The following is a 19,146-nucleotide window of genomic DNA, read 5'->3' as shown; positions in this document are numbered from 1 at the left end:
CCTGGACTTCAGCAAAGCCTTTGACACCATCAGCCACAAGAAGCTCCTGGCAAAACTGGCAGCTCGTGGCTTGGACAGATTGACTCTGTGCTGGGTCAAGAACTGGCTGGAAGGCCGGGCCCAGAGAGTGGTGGTGAATGGTGCCACATCCAGTTGACAGCCAGTCACTAGTGGTGTTCCCCAAGGATCAGTGCTGGGCCCAGTCCTGTTCAACATCTTTATTGATGATCTGGACGAGGAGATTGAGTCCAGCATCAGTAAGTTTGCAGATGACACCAAGCTAGGAGCAGGTGTTGATCTGTTGAAAGGTAGGAGAGTCCTGCAGAGCGATCTAGACAGGCTGGATGAGTGGGCAGAGGCCAATGGGATGAGATTTAACAAGGCCAAGTGCAGAGTTCTGCACTTTGGCCACAACAACCCCAAGCAGCGCTATAGGCTGGGGACTGAGTGGCTGGAGAGCAGCCAGGAAGAAAGGGACCTGGGGGTACTGGTGGATAGTAGACTGAAGATGAGCCAGCAGTGTGCCCAGGTGGCCAAGAGAGCCAATGGCATCCTGGCCTGCATCAGGAACAGTGTGGCCAGTAGGACAAGGGAGGTTATTCTTCCCCTGTACTCAGCACTGGTCAGGCCACACCTTGAATACTGTGTCCAGTTCTGGGCCCCTCAATTCAAGAGAGATGTTGAGGTGCCTGAATGTGTCCAGAGAAGGGCAACAAGGCTGGTGAAGGGCCTGTAACACAAACCCTATGAGGAGAGGCTGAGGGAGCTGGGGGTGTGCAGCCTGGAGAAGAGGAGGCTCAGAAGTGACCTCATTGCTGTCTACCTGAATCATAGAATCATAGAATCAACCAGGTTGGAAGAGACCTCCAAGATCATCCAGTCCAACCTATCACCCAGCCCTATCCAATCAACTAGACCATGGGATAATAGGCCAAAGGGAGGTTGTAGCCAGGTGGGGGTCAGTCTCTTCTCCTAGGCAACTAGCAACAGAATGAGGGAACAGAGTCTCAAGTTGTGCTGGGGGAGGTATAGGCTGGATGTTAGGAGGAAGTTCTTGCCAGAGAGAGTGATTTGCCACTGGAATGGGCTGCCCAGGGAGGTGGTGGAGTCACCATCCCTGGAGGTGTTCAAGAAAATACTGGATGAGGCACTTGGTGCCATGGTCTAGTTGACTGGATAGGGCTGGGGGATAGGTTGGACTGGATGATCTTGGAGGTCTCTTCCAACCTGGTTGATTCTATGATTCTATGACTTCTTTCCAAATTCCGTGAAAAAAAATCTAAGAAAAGTGGATGAGGTAATCTAGATATTATCCCTCTATTCTCAAAGGAGAGGGTTTATCTCTAGGAAAAAACAAGCTGTATTTACTCATTTGAGGAAATTATTCTTTCCTGGAAAGAGGAAGGAAAAAAAAATCAGAAAAACATGAACTCTCCAACATCAAATCTGCTGATGATATGAAACTGGGGGGAGCGTCTGACACACCGTAAGGTTGTGCTGCTGTTCAATGAGACTTAGACAGGCTGGAGACTTGGGCAGGGAGAACTTTAATGAAGTTCAATAAGGCCAAGTGTAGAGTCTTAAACCTAGGAAAGAATAACCCCGTGTATCTGTATAGGTTGGAAACTGACCTGCTGGAGAGCAGTGAAGGGGAAAGGGATCTAGGGGTCCTGGTGGATGGAAGGTTGCCCATAAGCCAGCAATGTGCTCTTGTGGCCAAGAAGGCCGATGTCATTCTGAGGTGTATTCGAAGGGCTGTAGTTAGTCGAGAGAGGTTCTCTTCCCCCTCTATTCTGCCCTGGTGAGGCCGCATCTGGATTATTGTGTCCAGTTCTGGGCCACTTAGTTCAAGAAGGACAGGGAACTACTTGAAAGAGTCCAGTACAGAGCCACAAGAATGATTAAGGGAGTGGAACATCTCTCTTACGAGGAGAGACTGAGGCAGATGGGGCTCTAGTTTAGAGAAGAGGAGACTGAGGGGTGACTTCATTAATGTTTATAAATATGTAAAGGTCGAGTGCCAAGAGGATGGAGCCAGGCTCTTCTTGGTGATGCCCAGTGACAGGACAAGGGGCAACAGGTGGAAGTTGAGGCATAGGAAGTTCCATGTAAACATGAGAAAGAGTTTTTTCACTGTGAAGGTGATGGAACACTGGAACGGTCTGCCCAGGGGGGTTGTGGAGTCTCCCTCTCTGGAGATATTCAAGACCCACCTGGACGTGTTCTAGTGTGATTTGGCATAAGTGATCCTGCTCTGGCAGAGGGGTTTGACTAGATGATCTTTCGAGGGTCCTTCCAGTCCCTAACATTCTGTAATTCTGTGATAATTTGTGCACAAGTAGGCAAAATACAGAGACACTTTGCACAGGAACATTGCTACAGGGACTGCTGATGTCAGGCTTTTAAAATTAAGGTATTTATTTTCATAGTGGAAAAATATTGCAGTTCTTACATAAACAGTGTTGTCAATTCCAATTAACGGGAAAAGATTGCTAACATTAACTAACCACACACACTCAAGTCTGATAGCACATAGCAGGAGATTCTTATTCAACACATTAACTGTGCTTTGTTAAAGTCTAAGGCCAACCATATTATCTAGAAACTCTTTCATATATAGTCACAAATGTTTAATGTTTCTAGTAGTCTTTCAATATAGCCTTCCATACAAGAATTATTTTGAAATATGGCAGAAGCAATAAGGTTCTCAGAGTTCAGAGACAAGTTCTCAATGCAGCATTTCTGTAACTTATTTAGGCCAACTTTTGAAAACAGGTTCAATTAACCTGTTTTCAGAAGGTAAAGTTAGATAGGGGTAAGATGAAGCCAGTCAGCTATTAAAATCTATTTTCAGGCTTTCTGATGAAGACTTAATTAGATCTGCACACTTTTGCAACAAAACAAATACACTTAATATGGCACAAAGCGTTTTAAAAGCATTCCCATAGCAAAATATTACTTTGTTCACAAAAGACTGAAAGTGATATTTTAAACAGAAAACACCAGGTTGTACAGAGGACTACTGGCATCATCCTTTGGGTTGAATTGATGCTGTTATGCAGAGGGATCACAACTAATAATCCCAAGTTGTCGGAGTCCGGAGGCTGGTGAGAGGCGAGATCAGGGTACTGACGACTCGACTCAGCAGCTTCTATGCATCAGTACAGCTTTATTAGGGTAGCGAAGCCTCTTATATAGTGCTCAGAGGAGGTGTATACAGTCAGCCTGGGGCCAGCACAAGTGGACAGTACAGATTGGCCCAGAGCCACGTGCAAGGTGCAGATAGGTTGCCCTGTGCCAAAACAACCTGTGGTTTCCACCCCAGGGGGCTGGCAGGCTCAGTCCCCTGGAGCTGTGTCCGCCCCAGGGGCCAGCAGGTCCAGCCCCCTGCAGGTGTGCGTGGGTTGCTCACTGTAGCTTCCAGCTCAAGGGTATTCTCCCATCACAAGCTCTCATATTTACAGCTCATGTCCCGCTGCGGGTGAATTCTCCCACACCAAGTCTTCAAAGTAGTGAAAACAAAAAATTACCTGTATCCATGCTTTGGTTCAACTGCTGGTCACTTGTTTCTCCATCTTCACTGATATATCCCGGAGGTGGTGTTTCTGTAAAAAAAACAAAAACCCATCAAAGCAAACAAAATCCACCTATAGATTCAAGAACTAGATAAACTAGTAAGATTTAGCATTTGGGGGTTTTGCCTTCAGGTCTTCACAAGCTTCGTGATACCTGAACATTGAATTAGAATTTAATTGTGCTGTCCCTTTTCCTTTCCAGTTGGACTTCAAACTCATTATCTGCCTTATTGTTTACATAAATGTATCATCTCTTGTATACCAGTCAATTACTCAAATATGTTATATAATGAACATAATCTTGTTTGTTCCAGTTAAGACAAGTGTCCTGGTAGGGCATAAATCAGCCAGGCCAGTTTAACCCTTGCTCTCCTCCTGTTGCAGGTCCGGGAGTAGATGAGCAATAGAGGGTTTGGTCCCAGCAAAGCCTTGAGGGCTAGGGGCCCTCAAGACACATGTCAAGTGTCTTGTGCTGCCCCTCAAGGTGCCTGTGTGGTCATGGGAGGCACAAAGCTTTGAATTTGTTGGCCAGAACAATGGTGCTAGTGCCTATTGGCCAGTTTCATTTTCAAAATTATGTATTCAATGGGGGGTGATTTAGAAACCACACCTTTCTGCACTGACCTTCCACCAAGAACAGCACCTCATTTGCGGCTCATTAACTGGGAAACACAGCAGCCATGTGTTTGTATCTTGCCCTAGCTCAGCAGCAGCAGCAAATCAGTTCTTCTCTCCTTTCTTCTGCCTGGAATATTTTGTATTTTACCCTGGGATTATTATCATGAGTTTTGGAAGCGTCTTTGTACAGGAAAATTACTCAGGGACCAAAGCATTGCGAGTACATAGGCTGTAGTTAATGCTAAGACTCCATAAGCATAGTTAGAATTTTTCCTGGTTTTGCATTCCTGTTTTCCAAGTTTTGATTGTTTTAACTGTTTAATTCTGGTTTTATTAATACCCTTTGTGTAACTTCTTCCTGTTGACCAAAAATCCAAAGAATCTCAGGGAATTTCCCCATTTTAAAAAATATTAATAATAAAAATGACAGAAATTATTATTCATAATTCATAACCAATTATTAATTTCCATCAGAACAAGACACTTTCATTGCAAAATATAGCAATTTTGCAGTTGTGATCAACAGCTTTTACATAAAGAGCCCCGAGTCTCTCGGCTTCTCCTTGTCAGAGAGATACTCCTGACACCTGATCATCTTTGTAGCCTTCCATTGGACTCTCTTCAGTAGATCTCTGTTTCTCTTGAACTGGGGAGGCCAGAATTGGGCACAATACTCCAAGTATGGCCTCATAAGGCCAGAGTAGAGGAAGAGGAGAACCTCCCTTGATCTGCTGTTCACAGTCTTCTTAATGCACCCCTTCTTGGCCACAAGGGCACATTGCTGGCACATGGTGAACTTGTTCTCCACCAGGACTCCCAGGTCCTTCTATGCAGAGCTGCTTTCCAGCAGGTCAATCCCTAACCTGTATTGGTGCACAGGATTATTTCTCCCCAGGTGCAGGACTCTACACTTGTCCTTGTTGAACTTCAATAATTTCCAATTCAACATATGCCTCCTTTTCCCAGTTGCTAATCTAGGGTCTTTGGCACAGATTATTTTCCATATCTAGTCTCTCTTAACAGAGAAGATTTCCTCCACATAGTACTATTAACACTATTTTAGAGTCAGAGATTGAGCATCACCACAGCTGGAAATAAATACCCAAGTGTAACATTAAAAATTATTCGCAGAGCCTGATTGCTGTAAGAAGTTTGGACAATGCAGCTCAGCACATCCACAATCTGAAAGGGAACATACAACCTCAAAGGCCATCCTGCACCTTCACAATTGTCATCTCCCCAGCTGTAGGTGAAATCAACCTCTCTGTAGACTACGTACTGAGAAAGTATCACAGTGCAAACCTACCATGGTTTTCAGTCTGGCCTACTGCTAAAGAAAATGATTTCTGAAGCATGCTGTCAAGACACACAAGATTTATCAGAACCTACCTAAGTATTTGAAATTAAGTTAGTGAGGCCAAAGATGCCATGATATGAATACAACAGAAACGTGTCAGTGGTTAGCTGCATAAACATTTAAAGATCATGTGAATATCCACAATCACCTTGAACGTATTTCCTGCAAATAACTATCTAGTTGCTTAGGCTCATTTCCATAGCACTGGATTTTAAAATGGTGGCTTTTCATTAAGTTGTCTGCAAAAACTCTCAGACTAAGTAAAAAAAAGTATACATAAGAAGGCAACACTGATTTCTAGAATATTAAATTGCTCTTTAAAGATCTGATGTCTCTAGGTGGCAACAAATATGGCACAAATTAAACAGATGAGATTAAATTTTTTTTGTTGCCATTTAAATTCTTTCAAAGTTATTGAAACAAAGTAATCTATTGTGAAACCACAGCAATGTGGTTTCACACACGATTGTGTTCTGCAAACAACAGTGTTCACTGGAGAGGTCCCAGGAGACTGGAAAATGGCCAACGTGGTCCCCATCCACAAGAAGGGTCGGATGGAGGAACCTGGGAACTATAGACCCGTCAGTCTGACCTCAGCGCCAGGGAAACTGATGGAGCAGGTTATCTTGGGGGTGATAAGAGCGCACCTGAGGGATGGCAAAGAGCTCAGGTCCAGCCAGCATGGGTTTAGGAAGGGCAGATCCTGCCTTTCTAACCTGATCTCCTTCTATGATCAGGTGACCCGCTTGGTGGATGTGGGGAGTCCTATGGATGTGGTCTATCTGGACTTCAGCAAGGCCTTTGACACTGTCCCCCACAGCAAACTGCTGGCTAAGCTGTCAGCCCGCGGCTTGGATGGCAACACTCTGTGCTGAGTTAGGAACTGGCTGGAGGGCCGAACCCAGAGAGTGGTGGTGAATGGTGCCACATCCAGCTGGCGGCCAGTCACTAGTGGTGTCCCTCAGGGATCGGTGCTGGGCCCCATCCTCTTTAACATCTTCATAGATGACCTGGATGAGGGCATGGAGTCAGTCATCAGCAAGTTTGCAGATGACACTAAGCTGGGGGCAGATGTGACTGGATTGGAGGGCAGAAGGGCTCTGCAGCGGGACCTTGACCGCCTGGACAGATGGGCAGAGTCCAATAGGATGGCATTCAATAGCTCCAAGTGCAGGGTGCTGCACTTTGGCCACAACAACCCCATGCAGAGATACAGGCTGGGGTCGGAGTGGCTGGAGAGCAGCCAGACAGAGAGGGATCTGGGGGTACTGATTGATACCCGCCTGAACATGAGCCAGCAGTGTGCCCAGGTGGCCAAGAGAGCCAGTGGCATCCTGGCCTGCATCAGGAGTGGTGTGGTCAGCAGGAGCAGGGAGGTCATTCTGCCCCTGTACTCTGCACTGGTCAGACCACACCTCGAGTACTGCGTTCAGTTCTGGGCCCCCCAGTTTAGGAAGGACACTGAGATGCTTGAGCGTGTCCAGAGAGGGGCGACGAGGCTGGTGAGAGACCTCGAGCACAAGCCCTACAAGGAGAGGCTTAGGGAGCTGGGGTTGTTTAGCCTGGAGAAGAGGAGGCTCAGGGGTGACCTTATTGCTGTCTACAACTACCTGAAGGGTGGTTGTGGCCAGGAGGAGGTTGCTCTCTTCTCTCAGGTGGCCAGCTCCAGAACAAGAGGACACAGCCTCAGGCTGCGCCAGGGGAAATTTCGGCTCGAGGTGAGGAGAAAGTTCTTCACTGAGAGAGTCATTAGGCACTGGAATGGGCTGCCTGGGGAGGTGGTGGAGTCGTCGTCCCTGGGGCAGTTCAAGGCAAGGTTGGATGTGGCACTTGGTGCCATGGTCTAGCCTTGGGCACTGTGGTAAAGGGTTGGACTTGATGATCTGTGAGGTCTCTTCCAACCTTGGTGATACTGTGATACTGTGATACTGTGTGATACTTTGGCCACAACAACCCCATGCAGAGATACAGGCTGGGGTCAGAGTGGCTGGAGAGCAGCCAAACAGAGAGGGATCTGGGGGTGCTGATTGATACCTGCCTGAACATGAGTCAGCAGTGTGCCCAGGTGGCCAGGAGAGCCAATGGCATCCTGGCCTGCATCAGGAATGGTGTGGTCAGTAGGAGCAGGGAGGTCATTCTGCCCCTGTACTCTGCACTGGTTAGACCACACCTTGAGTACTGTGTTCAGTTCTGGGCCCCCCAGTTTAGGAGGGACATCGAGATGCTTGAGCGTGTCCAGAGAAGGGTGACGAGGCTGGTGAGAGGCCTTGAGCACAAGCCCTACGAGGAGAGGCTGAGGGAGCTGGGATTGTTTAGCCTGGAGAAGAGGAGGCTCAGGGGTGACCTCATTGCTGTATACAACTACCTGAGGGGTGGTTGTGGCCAGGACGAGGTTGCTCTCAGGTGGCCAGCACCAGAACGAGAGGACACAGCCTCAAGCTACGCCAGGGGAGATTTAGGCTCGAGGTGAGGAGAAAGTTCTTCACTGAGAGAGTCATTGGACACTGGAATGGGCTGCCTGGGGACGTGGTGGAGTCGCCATCCCTGGGGCAGTTCAAGGCAAGATTGGACGTGGCACTTGGTGCCATGGTCTAGCCTTGAGCTCTGTGGTAAAGGGTTGGACTTGATGATCTGTGAGGTCTCTTCCAATCCTGATAATACTGTGATACTGTGATACTGTGATATTTCCACTGAAGTTAATACATTAAATCAACTAGATTTAATTTATTTGTGCATCTTGAAATTGCCATCTTTGTTCCAGTAGTACTATGTTAAATATATTGTTTACAGTGGGAGTTAAGAAAATACCTGGTATGTAATTGCTCTGTGGTTCAATTCCTGCTGGAAAGCTAGTGTTTTCAGGAATGGAATGGGTATAGTCATCGAGAGGTGGAAGTTCCATTAGAATTTCAGTGTGCCGTGGCACTAGTACAGGAGGCAAGACTGGAAAAGCAAAATCCAATGCATCAGTAAGATCCTCAAAATATACACTTCTGTGAGCTAAAAGGAAAAACAAAAATCTAAAGCATCTAACAATTTCTTATTATGTTTTGAAATTTTCTGACTCTCAGTACTGCTAATACTGTAACTGTACTGCTAGTTACTAGAAGAATCAGATTGCTGAAGCACTCTTGAGTAAGACTATTCCACATTAGGAAGAGTAAGTTATCTCTATTCTCCTTTTTAGTCCAGACTCTGTCAGCTGAAAACTACTAGTGGTACTGAAAATGTTTATCAGGCATATTCAACACATTTGTAAAGGTTTTTCAGTATCTTTACTATTAAAAACTTCCAGGAGATGGCATTCTCAAAAGATTTGTTTCTAAGAATCTTGTATTTTTGGCTAGAGAAAGCGTCACCTTTCTATTTTTCATTTAAATCATTATGCTGAATGAGTGCATACAGATAGTGCGATAAAAAGTCAGAAGCAGTCTTCCTACCTGGTGTCTCCACTCTCTGGTAGTGGTAAGGGTTTATACATACTTCATCCTTTTTAAGATTAAAAGCATATTCACAGTTTTCAATTGCTTTAAGTTCATGGTGACTGTGAAGATCTGGCCAGCGCCACAAACGACAGTAAATAACATGTGGCAATCCTTTACGATGAGATACCTGTAGACGGCCATCAAGAGATCTATAGGGGAAAGATGTTTAAAAGTGTTTACAGACTGCATGCTGTCTCTTAATCACTCAAGCAACAATGTACTTCGAATTCTCAGAATTCAGTGAACCAACACTGCTAATGACACTTATACTTTCATTAAAAGGCTTCAAATGTGATAAAAATGATGGTATCAAACAGGGCCTTAGCTTATTTTTGAGCTGCTCAAATTATTGCCAGTGAATTCAGAGTTCATTAAAAGCTACTTTACCTTCACCCAAGCATTTAGGATGATTGTTAAAACTAAATAAATATACACTTAATAGTCCCTTCTGCTGCTAAATCTCAAGGATTTGCCATGGCATATATGCTTTATGGCTTTAAACATAATAATTCCAACAGGACTGCAAATAAACCTATAAGCACTCAATTGCCCAAGTGATACAGATAGCAGTAGAACTGTAATGCAAAAAGCATAAACGCATATCTTGTAAGGGCTGTACAGTTAATGTTCTTGACTTCATCTGCCTTGCTACCAGCTGAAAATGTTTTGCTAGTTTTAAGATAGACTGCATACGCTTACACAAATGCCAATGTTTATGATTGTTATGGGATGTGAGACAAACCTCAATACACAAATCAGATAATGGGACATGATAAAATAAAGTCTCTGTTTAGAATTTACACATCGTTAACTACTGAGAAATTTACAAACAATTCTTTACTAGCTCATATCTGAGACAATTAGTAAGATTTAACTGAAATTTTGTGGCATACAAAGTAGTTTAAACACTTTGTAAGATTTGGTCTAAAGAATTAAGTTTCCCAACTTTGTTAATATAAATACAAAATCATATTAGAGTTTGCATTTAATGAATCCTCCTATTCTTTCAGTAGTGCTGGCATGAAAAAGGAATATTCCAGAATTAGAATTTCATTGGTGAAAACATCAGCTGAGAACACTTGTATTTCTACACTAGAAAGCAAATATTTTAAAATGCTGTACCATGAGAGGTCTAGGAAGCATTTCAGTCTATTTTACAGCTAAAGCATCCCATTACAGACACTCCAAAGCCAATCCCTCCCACAAGATTTCTGTGATGTGAGAGAGGGCAGAATATTCACCTGGTTTGTTCAGAGAAGCTGTAAAGGCCTGTTGTATCCCACTGATCTATCGTGTTTGGTGCACTCAGTCCCCAAATTTCAGAGCAAGTGCTGTGCATAAATTGAAAACAAAAACCAAAAAATTGATATGAATATGGAATATGGTTATTCAAAACACCATGATTGCAAACATGGAAAAATGTACAGAATATTTCCTTTCATATAGAAGATAGAGAGCATTGTTAGATTTGTATTTGAACTTACATGTCATGCTATATTTTCTATATGAAGGAGACTATCAAAATGGAATACATGAGTCAAGGTAAATGATTATGTTTTTAAAAGGTGAATAAGTTCTCTGGTTTTAAGTAGTCAATACAGTTGTAATGTTCCTTAAAACAGGCAAAACTTCCTCAGCCTAGCTGCTAACATTTTAAACAGTAGTTTCTGGGTTGTGTTTTTTGGTTTTGTTTTTAAATATAAGCTTCCCTAAGACTTCAAACATAGGTTATATGTTTCTGAAGCTAAAAATCACAATCTTTCAGGTACACCACAACTTAAGCATTGATCTCATTCTCCATGCACATACTAATTTGCTGCTTTTCTCAAACCAAGAAAATCCAGACTCTGAAGAAAATTACGTTGTAGTTGATGCTTCTCGATGTTTTATGCACTCTCCTTGATTAAAGAACTAAATATTCTTACCATTGCATACAAAACACAGAATGTTTAGTAAGTTTACAGTATAGTATTTTAAAACTTAACTATATTTTAAACTTCAATTGCTAAAACCCCTACGAAAATAAAATTGCTAAAGAAATTAAAAAACTTGAATTCCTATATCAAGCAGGAGGAGAGACAACTAAATATTTACTAAACTAGTTCAATGATAAGTTCACAACAGTAAAGAAAAACAAACAACCTTTGAACATAAGCACAAATTGAAAACAGAAGCAGATTTAAGCAAAGCAAGAAAACAGCATCAACTTGTCAGAGTGGCAGACTTACAGAAGCATAAATCAAACTCAGCTCTATCATAGACTTGCTATGTGACCACTGAAAATTGACAGTTTATTTAGTATATGTAACACAGAACTAGACTTCATACATAAGAAATTAAGAGAGTGTGGTTCACAAGTAACTTATATCTCTACTTCCTAATTACAAAGCCTGAAGATTGACTGGTTACTACATTAACTCTAAAATTAAAAGTCTCTGAAAAAGCGCAACAAAAAAAGAATCCAAATTCACGGCTTTAACAATAAGTGTTGCAATTGAAATTTAAACTACTAAGATGATGATAAGGTTGAGTCCTTATGGGTAAGAATCAGGAGTAAGGCCAGCAAGAGTGATATTATGGTAGGAACCTGTTATAGACCACCCAACCAGGATCGTGGGGTCGGGAAAGTCAAGAGACGACTCAATATGAGCTAGCTTCAAGACAATCCAAGGTTTATTGAGAGCATTAGGCTTCAAGTTACAGAGCATCAACTCCTAGGTTAGTGTGACCCCAGTTAGTGCAAACCCAGCATGCAATTCAGTACATCTAAAGATTGGAATTTGCATGTTCCTCCTATTTCCCTCCTAATCTGGACACAGTCCCACAGAAGTTGCTTATCAGAAGGCTCAATGACAAATTCCTTTGAGCTTCTTCACATACACTACTGCGGCTTAACTGCGCTTCAATACTCAGACCTCACATCAAGGGCTTGATTGTACAAGCTTCTGGGGACTCGTGTCCCCTCTCCTTCAGCCAGTTCCCAACAATTTCCCCCTTTTTCTTTTGGCACAATCAAGGCCTTGGACATCACTTCATGAACTCCTTTCATAATGCAAGCAAAAGCTATTTTTAATACTATTAAAACTAATATACCTAAAATCCTCAGGGCCTCCTTTATTATCCTATCAACTAAGGTGATAGATTTCCAAATAGAGATCTTAACCATCCGTTAAATGGATTATCATCCCTTACAATTTTTTGAGTATTCTTGTGAATTGACTCACTATGATCTGACAATTTAAAGCAACACATTCCTTCAAAATCCTCACAGCCATGACCCTGAGCAAGTAGAAGAAAATCAATAGCAGCTCTATTTTGAAGCAAAGCGTGTCTAAGACTATTCTGATCATATAATAACTGATTCAGGATATCGGTGGTGACATTAGCCTGTTTGGTTGACCAACAAGCTAGTTTCTCTAGCTGCCTTAAGGCCTGTGCGGCTGCCACTCCTGGTGCAAAAGATGAGAAAAATACTTTTGCTGCAAAGGACCATAGTTCTACATCATCTTTACAGTCACTCTTAAGGTGGTGAAGAGAGTGTCTAGACCTACTATATTTTATAAGTTTTGGGATGTTTAACCAGTCCCTTCGATGAGGGGTGAACAAACTAAGTTTACCTAAATAACAGGGACCACAATGGGCCTTACTTGGAATGCCTTGCCAGGCTCTATCGCCACAAATTAGAAACTGTGCTAGTTTGAAGCAAGCTAGAATGTTTTGGTAAAAGAACTAGATAATGGGCAGTGAAATGAAAACAATTGATGTCAACTTCTCTCACAGTCTCGCTGAGATCTCTGGGAAGAAGAAGTAAATTTTCTCCATTTTGTCTTTCTCTTCTGCCTTTGCCTTCAGACCTGGTCACATCTCACTAACCCTGCTCCTACTAACCTTGCTCCCTAACCTCTTGGCCGCACCTCTCTTCTTCCTGAGAACTGGGGTAAGGTTTAAGACGGCCGGGGGAGGTGTTGGGGTGGTTTGAGAGCCCCTCCTGGGGACTCAGGTTTCTGGGAGGGGAGTTGTGCTTTTGTATTGTTTATCCTTTGTATATTTCTGTATATAATTGTATATAACTGTATATATTGTAAATAGCTGCTTGTAAATTCTGCTAGCTGTAAATAAATTGCTTCATCTATATTCCCAGGGTCCGTCTGAGTTAGCTGGGGCAAATACAAAGTGTGGGGGGGCGGGTAAGAGCCCAAACCATCACATTTTTTATTGGCTTTCCCAACGTGGGGCTAGAGATATTTGAGTGATTGGAAATTAGCTCTGGGAATTAAGATGACGCTAATCAAGCAGCTATTGTATTTGGTTGGTGCATTGCTCTGCTCTGGTTTTGTTTTCTTGGCATTTAATTGGATAAAAGCTCAAATTGTTGCTTATTTCATTGATCTGGCTTATAATAAGGCTAAAGCTAAGGTTTCAGATATGTTCTGGAGCTGGGGTGATTTGATTCTTGGTTATGCTGGTTTTAATATCTCTGAGAATATTACCAAGGATATTACAGGAGCTCTGGTCAATAATATGACAATCAATGGAAATTCTGCTTTAAATATGGCTCTAATGAGAGTTATTCAGCCTAAGACAGGAATTCCAACTGTTTGTTTAGGTACATGCTCATGTAAAACTGTTTTGCTACTCACAGTTTTTAATATTTGCCTCATGATTTTAATATTCATATTAATTTTGGCATTATTTGTGAAAAATTCAAAACCAGCTTCTGTAAGAACTAGGAAAAATTCTGTGTCTCAGAAACAGTCTCTTTCACAGCAAAACAAGGGAACACAGTTATCGGCTTCCCCCATGCCCGCCTCGGCCCCTCCTTCTCCAAGTGCTGGGAACACGGCCAATGTTCCCGCCACTAACATAAACAATGATAAGGATAACAAAAACACCGGACAGAGTTCGGCAGGAGCCCCAGGAGCACAGACAGGTACCCAAAATCAGAATGTTCCTAGCAAAAATGACAACAATCCACAGAGTTTGGCAGGAACCCCAGGAGGACAGGCAAATAATCCCACTAATGCTGGTAACGCTAGCCCAGTCAGTCCAAATCCTACTGACACCAGCTCAGCCAATTCGAACCCCCAGCCAGCAGACCAGAACCAAAATCCTCCTGTTAAAAGCAAGGCAGATTTGAACTCACAAGCTCCAGGTCAGACCCCTAATGATTCAAATCCTCCAGCAGACACATCCAAGTCTCTTGCTGCTCAGGCCTTTCTGGCACCTGCTAAGGCAAAAGCTAAGACAAAGAGTGGTTTGCAGGAGGATGTAAGAGAGGGGACCTCTGGTGATCAGCAATGAGAAGAGGAGGAGATAGTTAGTCTGCGAGACCTTGTAGATACGCTGAGACAACAATACTTGTTCTGGTGGGCGACTATAACCTACCAGACATCTGCTGGGACTTAAACACTGCAGAGAAGAGGCCGTCTAGAAGGTTTCTGCAATGTGTGGAAGACAACTTCCTATCCCAGCTGTTACGTGAGCCTACCAGGGGGGCAGCCCTGCTTGACCTGCTGCTCACAAATAGAGAGGGGCTGGTAGGGGATGTGGTGGTTGGAGGCTGCCTGGGGTCCAGTGACCATGAAATTATAGAGTTTTCAATCCATGGAGAAACCAGGAGGGGCATCAACAGAACCTCCACACTGGACTTCCGAAGGGCAGACTTCAGCCTATTTAAGGAACTAATTCAGAAAGTTCCTTGGGAAATAGCCCTTAGAAACAAAGGGGTCCAGGAAGGTTGGACCTACTTCAAGAAAGAACTCCTGCAGGCACAGGAGCAGGCAGTGCCACTGAGCCGGAAGATGAGCCGACGAGGGAGGCAGCCAGGCTGGATGGGCAGGGAGCTGCTGAAGGAATTAAAGATTAAAAAGAGAGTGTATCACCTTTGGAAAAGAGGGGAGGTGTCCCAGGAGAAGTTCAAGGAGGTTGCTAGGTCTTGTAGAGGAAAAATTAGAGAGGCAAAAGCCCACTTGGAGCTCAGGCTGGCCACGGCTGCCAAGGAAAATAAAAAGTGTTTCTTTAAATATATGAATGGCAAGAGAAGGGCCAAGGACAACCTCCAGTCCTTATTAGATAGAGAGGGGAACATAGTGACAAAGGATGAGGAAAAGGCAGAGGTGCTTAACACCTTCTTTGCCTCAATCTTCACTAGTGGGACAGGTTGTCTCCAGGACAGCTGGACTCCTGAAGTGGTGGATGGAGTCAGGGACCAGTCTAGTCCCCCTCTAATCCATGAGGAAGCAGTATGGGATCTGCTGAGTCACTTGGATCCTCACAAGTCCATGGGACCAGATGGGATCCACCCTAGGGTGCTGAGAGAGCTGGCAGCTGAGCTGGCCAAGCCACTCTCCATCATTTATCAGCAGTCCTGGCTCACTGGAGTGGTCCCTGAAGACTGGAAGCTGGCCAATGTGATTCCCATACACAAGAAGGGTCGTAAGGAGGAGCCAGAAAACTACAGACCTGTGAGCCTGACCTCAGTGCCAGGCAAGGTCATGGAACAGGTCATCTTGGGTGCCATCACAAAGCACCTACAGGATAGCCAAGGGATCAGGCCCAGCCAGCATGGGTTTAGGAAGGGCAGGTCCTGCCTCACCAACCTGATCTCCTTTTATGATCAGGTTACCCGCCTGGTGAATGTGGGGAAGGCTGTGGATGTAGTCTACTTGGACTTCAGCAAAGCCTTTGACACTGTCTGCCACAAGAAGCTCCTAGCCAAGCTGGCAGCTCATGGTTTGGACAGATTCACTCTGTGCTGGATCAAGAACTGGCTGGATGGCAGAGCTCAGAGAGTGGTGGTGAATGGTGCCACATCAAGTTGGCAGCCAGTCACAAGTGGTGTTCCCCAAGGATCAGTGCTGGGCCCAGTCCTGTTCAATATCTTTATTGATGATCTGGACGAAGGCATTGAGTCCATCATCAGTAAGTTTGCAGATGACACCAAGCTAGGAGCAGGTGTTGATCTGTTGGAAGGTAGGAGAGCCCTGCAGAGGGACCTGGACAGGCTGGATGGGTGGGCAGAGGCCAATGGGATGAGATTTAACAAGGCCAAGTGCAGGGTTCTGCACTTCGGCCACAATAACCCCAAGCAGCGCTATAGGCTGGGGACTGAGTGGCTGGAGAGCAGCCAGGAGGAAAGGGACCTGGGGGTACTGATAGATAGTAAGCTGAAGATGAGCCAGCAATGTGCCCAGGTGGCCAAGAGAGCCAATGGCATCTTGGCCTGCATCAGGAACAGTGTGGCCAGTAGGACAAGGGAGGTTATTCTTCCCCTGTACTCAGCACTGGTCAGGCCACACCTTGAGTACTGTGTCCAGTTCTGGGCCCCTCAATTCAAGAGAGATGTTGAGGTGCTGGAACATGTCCAGAGAAGGGCAACAAAGCTGGTGAGGGGCCTGAAACACAAATCCTATGAGGAGAGGTTGAGGGAGCTGGGCCTGTTTAGCCTGGAGAAGAGGAGGCTCAGGGGTGATCTTATTACTGTCTACAACTACCTGAAGGGGCATTGTAGCCAGGTGGGGGGTGGCCTCTTCTCCCAGGCAACCAGCAATAGAACAAGGGGGGACAGTCTCAAGTTGTGCCAAGGTAGGTATAGGCTGGATGTTAGGAAGAAGTTCTTCACAGAGAGAGTGATTTCCCATTGGAATGGGCTGCCCAGGGAGGTGGCGGAGGCACCGTCCCTGGGGGTGTTCAAGAAAAGACTGGATGAGGCACTCGGTGCCATGGTCTAGTTGACTGGGTAGGGCTGGGTGATAGGTTGGACTCGATGATCTTGGAGGTCTCTTCCAACCTGGTTGATTCTATGATTCTATGATTCTACTCAAGTGAGAGGAGCGCGGTGAGGTTAGCTGCCAGGAGAGAGGATGGTTCCAATGAGTTTAGGAATGCTATGAGGAAGATTGTGTTAGGCCCAGTACCACCAGATCAACAGGAGGAAGAGAAGGAAGATGATATCCAGGGCTTCAAGGATCCACTCAGAGAGGTCAGGGAAGTCAGGAAGGAATACACAAGGGAATCAGGTGAGCCAATCATAAGCTGGCTAGTGAGATGCCGTGGCATTGGTGCTAACGCCCTGCAGGTAGGAGACAAGTCTGCCAAGCAGCTGGGACCACTGACCAAGGAGAGTGGAGTGGACAAATATCTAGCAAGTCCTCTTGGTAGGGTTAGCTTGTGGACACGCCTTCTGTTGGCTGTGGCTATGAGATATCCTTCCTGGGATGATTTGCCATGGGATGCCATGAAGTGGAACACCATTGAGCTGGGAATTAAGCTTCTGAAGGAGTTTGCTGTGAAGGAAGTACTTTATGGAGATTATGGCACTCATGAGCCTGACGATATTCCTTTGGGAACAGGTCTCATGAAGAAGCTTATTTAGCTTGCTCCTTCATCCTATGCTAACATCTTGGCCAGTAAGTTTCTAGCAAGGAATGATAATGGAAGATCTTTCACTGTTGGTGAATTCACTGACCAGCTCAGGCAGATACCGGATAGCTTGTCACATTCTGGTCTAGTTTGTGCCATACAAACTATGACTTCTGAAATAAAGGGCATGAAAGATGGTTTTGAGAATACCATGAAAGAACTGAAGGAGGACCTTACAACCTCAATTTCCAATCTGGTAAAGGATACCATTCCTGCATCATCTGAATGGGTGCATGTTTCTGCCATCAGGAACAGATGCCCACCTCCTGCAAGGCAATTCCAGCCCAGGAGGAGACAAATTCCACCCAGACATCAGCAATCACGTGCGTCACTGTGGATACTTCTGCGTGACACATACGGTGAGAACATGAACAAATGGGATGGTAAACCTACTTCAGCTCTTTCAAAGAGGGTCAGGGATCTGCAGAGTGGCAGAAACAGAGGCAATAAAGCCAGGAAAGTAGCTGTCACTTCTTCAGATCCCGAGAGCAACTGCAATTGTTCCAGCAGTTGCAATTCCTCTCACAACAACACCAATCATTGTGTACACCCCACATGCCATGTTCAGCATTAGGGGTGCCCTGCCTCCAGCCAGGAGGAGGAAAGGGAGAGTGGAGAGAACCGAATCTATTGGAATGTATTCATTAGGTGGCCTGGCAGTTCAAGAGTTCGGAAATACAGGGCTTTAGTTGACACAGGTGCTCAGTGTACTTTATTGCCATCTAATTGTAACGGGACAGAGTCCATATCTATTTTTGGAATCACTGGTGGATCTCAAGAGTTAACTAAAATACAGGCTGAGATCAGTTTAATTGGTAAAGAGTGGAAGACACATACTATTATAACTGGTCCTGATGCGCCTTGCATTTTGGGAATTGACTTTTTGCAACAAGGTTGTTTCAAATATCCTAAGAGTCATAAATGGGCTTTTGGAATAGCATCTGTAGAGATAGAGGATGGTAAATTGAAATTGTCTATTAGACCTGAACTTTCTGATGAATCTGCAGGTGTGGGACATCATGATATAGAGGACCTGGAAGTGCCAATTGCAACTCAAACTGTTCATCATAGGCAGTACAGAACTAACCGTGACTCTTTGTTGCCCATTCATCAGCTGATTCGTCAACTGGAGAGTCAGGCTGTCATCGAGAAAGCTCATTCACCTTTCAACAGTCCCATCTGGCCTGTGCGTAAACCTACGGGCGACTGGAGACTGACAGTTGACTTTCGTGCCCTCAACGAGGTGACGCCACCCATGAGTGCAGCTGTGCCGGACATGCTGGAACTCCAGTACGAGCTGGAATCGAAGGAGGCTAAATGGTATGCAACCATAGACATTGCTAATGCTTTCTTCTCTATTCCCATAGCAAAGGAGTGTAGGCCTCAGTTTGCATTCACCTGGAGAGGAATCCAGTACCAGTTCAATCGTTTGCCTCAGGGGTGGAAACACAGCTCAACCATCTGTCACTCAGTCATCCACAATGCACTGGAGAAAGGTAAAGCTCCAGAGCACATCCAGTACATCGATGACATCATTGTGTGGGGCCAAACTGCTGAGGAAGTCTTCGAGAAAGGTAACAAAATCATTGACATTCTGTTGCAAGCAGGTTTTGCCATTAAGAGAGACAAGGTCAAAGGACCTGCCAAAGAAATTCAGTTTCTGGGAGTGCGGTGGCAGGATGGTCGCTGT

The 19,146-nt window shown here is 44.8% G+C and overlaps 1 protein-coding gene across 4 annotated transcripts in view; it reads right to left on the bottom strand.

Annotated features, from left to right (window-relative positions):
• LOC135192867 (mothers against decapentaplegic homolog 2-like) overlaps positions 1 to 19,146 on the bottom strand; it is a 244,992-nt gene that overhangs the window by 26,637 nt on the left and 199,209 nt on the right. For 3 of the 4 annotated variants that reach the window (XM_064176240.1, XM_064176239.1, XM_064176241.1), the window contains exons 3-6: positions 10,277 to 10,366; positions 8,991 to 9,184; positions 8,359 to 8,493; positions 3,531 to 3,605 (exon numbers count right to left, since the gene is read on the bottom strand). In XM_064176240.1, the coding sequence (XP_064032310.1) occupies positions 3,531 to 3,605; positions 8,359 to 8,493; positions 8,991 to 9,184; positions 10,277 to 10,366 (494 nt within the window). The remainder of the gene's footprint in view (positions 1 to 3,530; positions 3,606 to 8,358; positions 8,494 to 8,990; positions 9,185 to 10,276; positions 10,367 to 19,146) is intronic. The other variant, XM_064176242.1, reaches the window with a different exon arrangement.

Source organism: Pogoniulus pusillus, chromosome W, assembly GCF_015220805.1.
Source record: "Pogoniulus pusillus isolate bPogPus1 chromosome W, bPogPus1.pri, whole genome shotgun sequence".
In the NCBI taxonomy this organism is placed as follows: domain Eukaryota; kingdom Metazoa; phylum Chordata; class Aves; order Piciformes; family Lybiidae; genus Pogoniulus; species Pogoniulus pusillus.
The sequence above is the reverse complement of the archived record's forward strand: the minus strand, read 5'-3'. Positions and strand labels throughout refer to the sequence as shown.